Source organism: Aedes aegypti, unplaced genomic scaffold (assembly GCF_002204515.2).
Source record: "Aedes aegypti strain LVP_AGWG unplaced genomic scaffold, AaegL5.0 Primary Assembly AGWG_AaegL5_hic_scaff_1171_PBJ_arrow, whole genome shotgun sequence".
In the NCBI taxonomy this organism is placed as follows: Eukaryota; Metazoa; Arthropoda; class Insecta; order Diptera; family Culicidae; genus Aedes; species Aedes aegypti.
In genome coordinates this window covers 49820-61393 of record NW_018734592.1, presented here as the reverse complement: position 1 = coordinate 61393, position 11574 = coordinate 49820, and the positions used below count along the sequence as shown (strand labels likewise).

The 11574-nt window shown below is 39.9% G+C and overlaps 1 protein-coding gene across 1 annotated transcript in view; it reads left to right on the top strand.

The window, feature by feature from the left end:
* The first annotated feature begins 1895 nt into the window (after window positions 1–1895).
* The window catches only part of LOC110680301 (serine/threonine-protein kinase ATR-like), a 28658-nt gene continuing 18979 nt past the window's right edge, over window positions 1896–11574 (top strand). Inside the window, exon 1 of the mRNA XM_021856137.1 lies at window positions 1896–2447. Coding sequence (XP_021711829.1) covers window positions 2143–2447 — 305 coding nt within the window. The 5' untranslated portion in view covers window positions 1896–2142. The remainder of the gene's footprint in view (window positions 2448–11574) is intronic.

Genomic DNA, 11574 nt, shown 5'->3' with positions numbered 1-11574 from the left:
ATCGAGGCTATACGTTCAATGAGGCCGGTAAAGTACTCCCCGTATTTCCTCCGTGAAATACGATCTAAATTGAGTGCTTTGTCGAATCATACCATCACCTTGGTTTGGGTCCCCTCGCATTGCTCGATTCCGGGCAATGAGAAAGCGGACGCACTCGCCAAGGTGGGCGCTATGGAAGGCGATATTTATGATCGACAAATCGCCTTTGAAGAATTTTTTACAATTGCTCGTCAGCAGACCTTGCTCAGTTGGCAACAAAAATGGGATAAAGGGGATTTGGGCAGGTGGTTACATTCCATTCTCCCGCAGGTATCAAAGAAGTCGTGGTTTAAAGGGATGAACATGAGTCGCGACTTTATCAAAATAATGTGTCGGCTGATGTCCAACCACTACTCGTTAGGCTCGCATCTCTATCGAATAGGGCTCGCAGACAATAATCGATGTGGTTGTGGAGCTGGTTACCAAGACATCAACCATGTTGTCTGGTACTGCCCCGAATACGAAATTGCCAGATCAAATCTATGTACATCTCTCAGGGCCCGAGGAAAACCAGACAAGGAAGACATTAGAGATGTGTTGGGTAGACTGGACTTTGACTACATGTTACTTGTTTACAAGTTTTTGAAGCAAATCGACGTTTTTGTTTGATAATATGCTTTTTGTTCCGCTTGTCCTCCTCGTATACCCGTTTTTTGGATGTCCACCTTGTTTCCCTCGAAACCCGTTTGTTTGTACCGTTACAGGTTGTCGTCATGTCCACTCTGCGTTGACCAGCAGCAATAACGCCTCAACAACATGCTGCTGTTGAAGATCAACAAGTAAACCAAAATTCCCATCCCTTCCAAAAATGATTGTATTCCTTAACCTCGACCAAACCGCGAGTTTTACGGTTCCCCAAAACTAACTTAGTTCTATAAGAAACAAATATGATTTTGTAAATAAATCCTTTCAATCCGGCTCCGTAATGCCTAAGGGCGCTTGAGCCTGCTAAATAAATGATTAAGTAAAAAAAAAAAAAAAAAAATATTGTTTTTGTATTGTATTTTTTATCCGGGTAGCCGCGGATACAAAGCAAAGTCATGCTAAAGGTGTCTGGGTTCGATTTCCGGTCGGTCCAGGACCTTTTCGTGATGGAAATGGTTGAAAAAAAAAAACTACACAAAAACAACCAGACTACCTTTCAAACCGCAGGCTACTGACTGATATCGCAGCTAGCCAGCTCCTCTTTTTTATTTCATGTCTGGGTAAATAAACATACACGGGAAAAAATTCTGTGGTAAAAAATACTATTTTAGCTGACTACGCCCATTCTTGAAACTACCATAGAATTTCTGACCAATTTACTATGTTTATGGTACATCCCACCACATTACTGGTACATTTGACAGAAATAATTTACTACAATCTGATTTCGACAACAGACATGGTAAAATCAAGCGCATTTCTGGTCTGCTGAAAATTGCCGGTGCGAGCGCTTAAGTTAACCCCCTAAAATGGTAGTTGTTACCGCACAATTTTTTTTTGCGTGTATGGTCGCAGTGATTATACATCCAACACAGGAAAAAAAATAAACATATTTACAATATTATTCGCTAAGCGTTACCACTACAATTCTTACCCATAGACATCTCCACTGCAGGGTGTGTGATGTACCTGCTCTCCAATAGAAATTCCCTTGATTTTCCTGTGCATAGAGTATCATCGTACTTGCCACAGAATATACATATACTAAATGGCAACCTTGGCAAAGAAAGCTCTCGAACTGTGGCATTTCATGCACAAAATGCAAGAAAAAATTCTCATTGTTGTTGATTCGTAATTTCCGCCCTGATCGCGAATCCCTCTCGAATGAACATAAAGCATCTGGCAGCCCTGTACGCTTCATCATACTACCGTCAACACGGCCCCGACGAAACGTCGAACGAGGAAACGAACGATTTGCTCGATTTATTTCGCGCGCTGTGTTTTTGTTTATTTGAAGTAAACAGTGTGATTAGATTCAGATGCCGGTTTTGTCGAATTTCTTGATTTTTGTGGAAATATTATAGTTAATTTAGAAATTCGGTAGTGTTTGAAGTGTTCGTTACATCTCTGGTTACGATAGAAGGCTATCGTCGTGAAAATACCGGAAACCACACCGCCATGGACGAAGAAGAATCAACCGTGGACTGCGGGAAAGCCACAGTGGCCCCATCAAAACAGGAACGGAACAAATCCGACGCCGTGTGGGAAACCCTGATAACGACACTTATCGACAAGGTGAGCAAACGCAGCTCGTACCTGGAGAAGATCCTGGACATGATCCGGCGGGATCTGACCTACGAAAATCCGGGACTGTTTCCGTCCTGTCTTTTGGCCACACCCGGCGAACGGGATCCGATTCAGGCGTGCAACTTTTGGCTGATCAATCATTTGCTTCACATCGCTTCCGTTGAGGATTTCTTCAAGTAAGTACTGAACACCTTTAGAATTAATCAGGGCGTAATGATTAACGGATAGCGATGATTATTTAAAAGTTTTACTATGATTAAGGATTTGATGATTACTGTGTAAGCTAAGGTATTAATTATGATTAAACCTCATTTTTAAGTGAATAATGATTAACCAGGACTGGTAGCGTGTGACTTGGTCACTATTTCAGGGCTGGTAGTAGGCCTCCTTTTAGTAATTTGGTATCTTTTAATGCAAGTATATTTGTAACGAAAAGTCTTTAGGTTCTTTTCTTACCTTAATGGACTCTAAAGTCACTGTTTCCCGTATTCTCCTTACAGTGAATCCTGCTGCAAAATTTGAGAGATTCCAGAGACTCTTTAGACTATTACGCTACAATTTCACTATTTCTTCATCAAATTTCTTCTCAGATTCCTCGAGGAAAAACTTTGGGAATTCTGCTAGTGATTGCTTTAGAGATTCCTTCTCGCATATTTTCAGAAACTCGTTTTGAGATCTCTCCAGAAATTCTTAAAGTGATTCCCTCCATCAATTCTCTCATTGAGTACTCAAAGACTTCTACCTACTTCCAGTAATTTCCAAATGAGTCAATAAATACCTCAGGATTTCCTTCAGCTATTTTGTTGACCAATTCTTCCATCGATTTCCTAAGTTGTTATAAATGAGATCTTCCAAAGATTTATTTCAGAGCTTTTGAAGAAATTCGTTTAGTGATTTTTCCATGACTACAAGAATTCCTACCTTATTTTTTCCATTTATCCTTCCAGGCGTTTTCGTATGAATTTCCTTTCATATGAATTTTGAAATTTTTGATCCCCCATATTTAAACGGTGTCACTTATGATGAGAATCATTCTTCTGAAATTTAAAAGTGAAGTAAAAGTAAAAATTTCCGCGTTATAAATGCTTAAGAAGTATATCCGGGGGACCCCACTATCTGCAATCTGCAACCAGTTCCACGTTGCCGCTGGTCAAATCAATCAAATCCAATGGTATGTACAAAGCTGCGTATCCCGAAGTGTTCAAGCAAGGCCTCCCGGGTAGAGGTAAATAGCAAAATAATGGTAAAACAAGAACAAATTTCGCAATCATATCTAGTTTAACCATTATGTTATTCATATGTGATATAAATATCTCATCAATAGCAAAACATACAATCCTCGTATAACTTATGATCTCGCCCTAAAAGCCATTGGTAACCATGTGTGTAGCTCATTGTTTGTGAGCATTTGAATGCATTTACACGTTGGTTAACAACTCTATGGTGAAGAAAGAATCATTATCTACCTACCAGTGATGTTGGTTTGGATGTTTATTCCTTCACTTGCTCAGAAACAACGAGCTACACACATGGTTACCAATGGCTTTTAGGGCGTTATCTCAGAGTATGCGAGAATCATAGCACAATTTGTCATTGGTATGTTATACTTGAAAGTCATGTAATAACTAATCAACAACGAAATATACTATCACGGTAAAATTTGTTATTTGTGCAAAAATACTAAAAAAAAAACATTAAATATCTAAAGAATAACAAATATCGCCATCACAGTAAAATATGTCATTATTTTGATATTTAAAAACTTCATTTAAATAATTCATGAGAACAAACCAACATCAAATTTTGCCATAATAGTTCATTTTACAATTCGTAAGATATTTTTTTTTTTGCAGGAAAGCAAAAAGTTTATTTTTTAATCAATTTAGATATTAATGTCAAAGAACTAAAATTAGCATTATTTTGATTTACTCGTGAATAGCTTATTAAAGTTATTATGTTGTTATCAATATCTAAATAATAACATATAGGGGGAGATCCCCCAGTGCCGGACAGCACCCAATACCGGACAAAGTCGAAACATTGAAACATATTGGTCCAACCAATATGGTGTATTAGTAGAAAAGAAAGCTGTTATGTAGACTAATGTTTGCGTAGAATAACACATCCTTGAAATATGCATGCCTTTTTAAAGAAGTAGAAAAGTTTGAAAATCGTTAAAAAGTTGACGTATCCCATTAATTTTGAGCCTATTTAGTAATTATTTTGAATATAAAAAAATACTTTGGATCATAATTGAACTAAATATGGACAAATTACAATTTTGGTTAAGCACCTCCTGTCCCTCAGTTTCGGACAGCTTGATTTGTTATATGATATCTTTGTAATTATTGCATCAGTGTCTCAGAATACTTTCATTTTTCATGGGTTCCGTCGATCATGGTATCAAACATGCAATAAAATTAAGAATAATGAACATTCAGAACAACATCGTAAAATGTGCTATTTTTCATCATATATGAAAGAGGTTTTTTATAAGCATCTTGCAAACTACGAAAAACTCAAATTTTTCTTGTAAATGTTGCAAATGCATTGAATTGGTAATTATAAACTATTTCTATAGTGTACACATTCAATGATGTTCAAATTTACAGAATTCGAAGCATTTCCAGATCGTGTCCGGTATTGGGTGCCACCTTTCAAGATCGATCAATTTGGTACTAAAATACATCATCAAAATGCAATGTCAAAATTCATATTTATATTTTCAAGTTTATTTTTGTACACTATAAAAATGATAATATTTATCATAAATGAATAACACGAGCCCATAAAATCAATGATTTTCGAATTATGAATTTAGTGGCTTAAGTGTCCGGTACTGGGGGATCTCCCCCTATTGTTTTTATGGTTGCCTATATTTTTGCTATTATATTGTTATTACAATGGCAAAATATGATATTATTTAGTTTTTATGCCATATAAACTCAGTTATTATTTTTGTTATTTCATCTCTTATTTCAAAGAAGAGGTGAACCCGCCTAAGGCTGAAAGCCTCTATAATAAAGAAAATCAAATCAAATCTTATTTCAAACAAACCACGAACAAATTTTGCTATTCAAATATTCTATTTTCATGGTAAGTTTTGTTATTCTTTTGCAATTCTTCTCTACCCGGGCTCGGACACTGCAAGACGATGAAGGTCCGACTCTATCTTAAACCCGATGCCAAACATTCAAGTTTTCAAGTCGAAGCGCCTAGCTCCTTTCACGTCCATGGAGAAGATTGATGCGGAGCTGGACATACTTCAATCGCTGGGAATAATCACGCCAGCGGATTTCTCTTAGTGGGCGGCCCCGATCGTCGTAGTGAAGAAGCCAGGAGATAAAGTTCGAATCTGTGCTGATTATTCAACCGGACTGAATGTTGCCCCGAAACCCAACCAGGTGTAAAATCTGCTCCCTGGGCCTTCCAGCAGTTGATGAACAGCATGGTTGCTGATCTCGAAGGAGTGTGCACATTTCTGGACGACATCTTCGTCTACAGCAAAACCGAAGAGGAGCACCACAAGATTCTCAACGCACTATTCCAACGTCTTCAAGGAGGTACTCCAGTCGGATTTGCTGTTGATGCACTACGATCCTACATTGGACATCATCATTGCTACCGACTCCTCGCAGTCCGGAATCAGTGCCTGCCTACTACATCCCGATGGCTCGGTCAAAGCTGTCGCACATGCTTCCCGCTGACTCATCCCCGCGGAGGCAAATTATGGACAGATCGAGAAAAAAGGTCTTGCGCTGGTGTTTGCCGTAACGAAATTCCATCACATGCTGCTAGGACGCAAGTTCACCCTCCAGACGAATCAGCATCAGGATAATCGGACAGAAGAAGGTAATACCGGTTCATACGGCCAAGCGACTCCAACATTGGGTCCTGACGCTTCTGTACTACAATTTCAACATCAAGTACGTGTCCACAAAGCGGTTTGGATACGCCGACGTTCTGTCCCTCCTAATCGACAGTTACGTTAAACCGGAGGAGAATTTCATCATCGGCTCAATCTAGCTGAAAGACGGCATCAAAATTCATTCCAAGAAGCCATCAGTACGCTACCAGTAACATTCAAGTCGGTGCGCGACGTTGCCCTCCTGTGCCCAATTCTTCAACAAGTCCTGAAGTTCGCCCGTTCTTCGGCCATTGCGTCATCAGACGCACTATCGGTAGTAATGGGCTGCATCATAATGTCCAACTGTTTGGTGATCCCGGATTTTTTTCTTCAGCGTATGTTCAAGCAACTGAATCAAGGACATCCGGTAATGGAGCGGATAAAAGCTGTTGAATGTTCGATGACAACATTGCTGATTTCGTCAAGAAATGTGAAAGCTGTGCAACACATTCGGAGATACCGTCCAAGGCTTTACTACAGTCGTGGCCGCTCGCTCAATCTCCCTGGGAGCGTATTCATATAGATATCAACGGTCTGCACTTCCTCATAGTGGTAGACGCCTTCCATCACTTCTAATGTTTGGACGCAACATGAAGACGGTTATCGATCTCCTCCACCACGACCAACCCAAGACAGTGCTCCTCAATCAACGCCAGGACGAACAGAACAATCGGAAGCATGGCGCAACTCCTCGTGACTTCCGAAAAGACGACATGGTCTACCATGGTCTACACAAAGGTCTACCGCAGCAACACCAAGTGGCAGTGGGCTTCGGGCGTTATTATCGAGCTCAACGGTAGGGTTAACCACAACATGCTACTGAACGATTGGCATGGACGGAAAAAGCTCATCGGATCCCACTCCAACTAGCTCAAGCATCGTTCCAGTGAAGCAACAATCAGAGCGGCGGATTCAACACCACTGGGTATCCTGGTGGATATGTTTGGACTCCAATCCTCAAGATGAACTGTACAGCATCCAACCACGAATCGAAGTGCAAGTGGTGCCAGCAGTTCCCAACCGAGAAGTCCAAGCTTAATTCAACTCAAGATGTTCCTGAACGCGGTCGCATCCAAACCAATCAACCAGAACCGAGGCATGAATAAGAAGGCCAGCCACCAGCAAATCCCGTTCCAGAACTACCATCAATCCGGCCACAGAGAGTGATCCGGATGCCGTCCAGATTTGAGCCGTATATGTTCTGGAAATAAGAAGGGAGGAATGTTAGCCACTAACAAAGCAGTCGATGATTACCACCAGCCGCAACCCTAGCTACCAGTTGTGTACCTTAGCAACCTGTTTATTTATAAATCATCAACAACTGTGAAAAATATTCAGTTTATTCCCAACCATCCTAGAATAAAGATTAATTAGAAGTAACCCATTTTATAATGGCTGGAGGGACACGTCCATTCAGAAGTAACTTTCACTAACAATAAGCCCCTTATGTATGCGTTACCGTTATCAAATGTATAATGATAATGCAAACACACTTCCAGTTCAAAAGATGTTGTGTTTAGAACCGGCGAGTATTAAGTTTATTTTGTAAGCATAATACTCAAAACAATCTTAACGAAAACCATCTAGGCTGTGGTAGTTCCCTAAAAGAGACTCGCGAAGAGGAAAAATATCAACGTCATATGCAGCCCAGATTCGGCTGTCACGAAACTTCAAATGCAGCCCTTCGTTTCTATGGCTGAAAAAGTGAAAAGTATTGTATACAAAATAAACTATTTTGTAAAACCTCAGTGAGAGGAGCAGTTTTTCCAAAGATGCTGATAAATCTAAACACAATACTAGTTATTTATAATGTCTGCTACGTTTGCTGGCATGAAATTTTACTCAAAATGCCGTTTGTGCTTCGGTGTGATGCAAACTCAATAGTTTTTGCTGAGATGATCATGTGAGAGCTTGAACGGCTTGCGCAAGATTGATATAAACACTGAGTGGAATAAGAAAAAAACTCAGCAATCGCAGAAAAAGAAGACCGTCTCCGCGAGTCTCGTCTCAGGTAATTCCCATTTCACGTCGCGCATCCGTTCATCCAGAGTCTATGAATGGAGAGTTGCGCGAAGAGACTTCTTTGAATGGTTGTTCTTCTTCGTCTTCGAAAATAGCCCCTATCTGTTTTGCTGGCCTGCTCGATAGGTAGACGGTTTGACAGTTCGATAGGTAGATTTGGTTTCACTCTTCGCGCAACTCTCCATTCATAAACTCTGCGTTCATCGTTACTCCACAGATAAACAGACGTAACACTTAGAACAAATTTCTTCAAAATCCATTGCCCAGTTTACACCCTCATCATCTGGTGAGCATGTTGCACGAAAAGGTGTTTCGTGCAACAAGACCGGCAGATGGCGGTAGAGTGGAACGTCAAACGCGAAGAAAAACGATGCACGCGCCTCTGGTTGTGAGATTTGTATTACGGTTCTTTTGAAAATTTTCCGTTCTGCGGTAGCCGCCAAGTTCTACCGCAGCTGTCAAAGTTCTACCGGCAGGCTTGACAATCATTGTATCATTGAACAAAAACATCTAATCAAAGTATGCTAGTTGAATCCAAAACTTTGAAAAACAACCTAAAACAACAGTTATCATCGTGGTTTCCAAGCTATCATCGCAGCCGATCGATGATGCTTTGTGAAAATCAGTAATGTGACTGCTGCGGTAGCTTTTTGTTCAACCGTAGAACGGAAAGTTATCTCTAAAATTGCAATACCGTGACCTGCTCTAATTCCGTGTGTTGCCTAATACCGTGTATTTTAGAATTATGTGGATTTCTAGCATATTATATTATTTATTTTTCTAAATGATTGTCACAAACGTTAGCACATTAAGTAGTATTTAGAAAGCCATGACAAACCTGAACTAAAGTTGCACACACAAACAAACAAAAATAATGTTAGAATGTAATCGCCTGGTGCCAATACACGGTATTAGGGCACGGTTGCTTATGTGTTCCAAATACCGTGTTTCAGTTATAATTCCAAAATGGCGAAGTGAAATATATATTTTATTTCCCGAATCAATCATGCAAACCTCAATACGTTGTTTGATATAAAAGTTTTATTTTTGATGCGCTTCGTTCGTTCGATTGAGAGATTTTTCAAAATGTGACCCGGCAGTCGGGGTCAGATGCACGGTATTTGGAACACTAGTATGTTTAACAACATCAACTGTAACTATGGTTAAAATTTTAAAAATGGTTCAAATCATATTTTTTATGCAAAGTATACAAAACGGTCTGCTATATAAAACATGAAAGACTTGAAAATAATCATACGTTATTTTTATCTGACCGATTGAAACTTGAGTTTTTTTAACCTCACGGTAATAGAGCATGTCACGGTAACATAGCGAATTTGGAATGATCGTTAAATGAGTGGTCGATGGAAATTTCGTCAGTGTTACGTCTGTTTGTCTGTGGCTACACCATGCCATCTTTTTTCACAGTTTCGTATTGCACGACATTTTTCATTTGATCCGTCCCACTCGGCTTTAGATTGGGTACTACGGTACTACTTCTAGTACTGCATTTGATCCCTTTGAACTGCAAAAGCTACCCAAGTTTGACAGATCGCAGTACACTTTTCACGGCATTCTAGATTTTGTTCTATTTCCTTACGTGCCATGAAATTTTGAGCAAAACTGCAAGTAAAATGGAGGTCTTTGATTTGATCCCATGTGCGTAATTTTAAATCAATCAATTTAATTCATCAATCACATATTCGTGTGTGCGTGTTGATTCTCCAATCGCTAATCGTGTGAAATTCTGTCGCGAAAAATTGAAGACCTGTAGCCTTTAAAACTAAAAAGTGTCGTTATTCTGTGTGATAAACATTGATCCGATCCGGCATTGAACGAGTTCAATAGGTTTATAAAACCTACTGGCGATAAAACCGTAAAGGAATTATTCGTCTGAATCAGTATCACATCCGACAGTGAGTGCAAAATGGATCCTTGCTGCGGAAAGTGTTCTCTTGTTATCGATGTGTATGCAGACTTGTACACGGTGTGTGAGGGAATGTGTGCAAAATCATTCCACGCAAAATGTGTTGACTTGACCGAAGCTAATTTGTGTGCATTGTCGAGCAACATCATATGGCTCTGCAACCCTTGCATGAAAGTATTCTGCCGAATGTGGGAAAGAAATTCTACAGATGTGGCGACCAATACCGATACGCCGCCGAGGTCCGTTGTGGAAGATTTAAACGAGCTGAGGAACACTGTTAAAGATATTGTTTGCACACTTTCGAAAATCGTACAGAAGCCTAATTTTGCAACTCCGCATCATTGTTCAACGCCCATCTCATCGCTCAATCTCTTCGATGGGACAAATGAAATAGGGTGCACCACAAAACGAGATGAAAGCTTGGAATCGACTACCGATATGCCCGACGATGATGTGTTTTCATTGTATTTAACTAATATACACAAATGCGCAACTAAAGACGACATCAGCTCTATGGTATCACAGCAACTTGGTGCTCCGTTGTCGAACTGCTTAGATGTCGTTAAACTAATGCCGAAATCGAGAAACATCAATACGCTGGACTACGTGTCTTTCAAGGTTGTGTTGGATAAGCGTGCGTTGGAAAATAACTGCAATGACTGCTGCTACCTGGCCAAAAGGAGTGAAGTTTCGGGAGTTTGTTTCTCGATTCAATGAGACTTGGAAACCTGCATGAATCGTTCGCTGATAATAGATTTGTTATGTGATCGAGTTTAATGTTTACTGAATTTATGTTCTGCTTTCTTTGATGATAATGTTAAAAGACTATGTTGATTTCGTGTGTTTAGATATTGTACGTACAACCGTTGATTTTGTGGAAGGTTTAGGTTAAGTTATGCAGTCTGTACGATATAATGTCGAAGACGGTGAATAAATAAATAAAATTCATAAATCACTATTTTATGTAGCTTTTTCATTGGTGCCATCGCACAGAGCGCTAATTATAACGTTCAATTTTGAGGGCATTCGGTGTCTAAATTTAGAACTGGATTGTAGTTTGCGTAGCATCAGCTAATGTATGCGGAATCGTGAATAACGGAAAATGTAATAAAACATCCTCTACTATAATTTCACATAGCAACACTTCCCGGGTGGCGTAGCACCATTAGCAACAGCACGATTTTGAAACATTTTCCGGGAGGCGTAGCACCATCGGCCGAATTAAGAAAAAACGCGGAACCGAAACAAAACGTGGAGCGTATTCAAAAACGCCATCCACACCGTAACCGGTTTTGGATCGAAAATCATGAAATTTTAGCTGTCGTATGTCCAGGTCCGTCGCACTCGGGCTCAGATTGGGTACCACTTCTAGTACTGCATTTGGTCCCTCGGTAGTGCAAAAGGTACCCAAGTTTGACACATCGCAGTACACTTTTCACGGCATTCT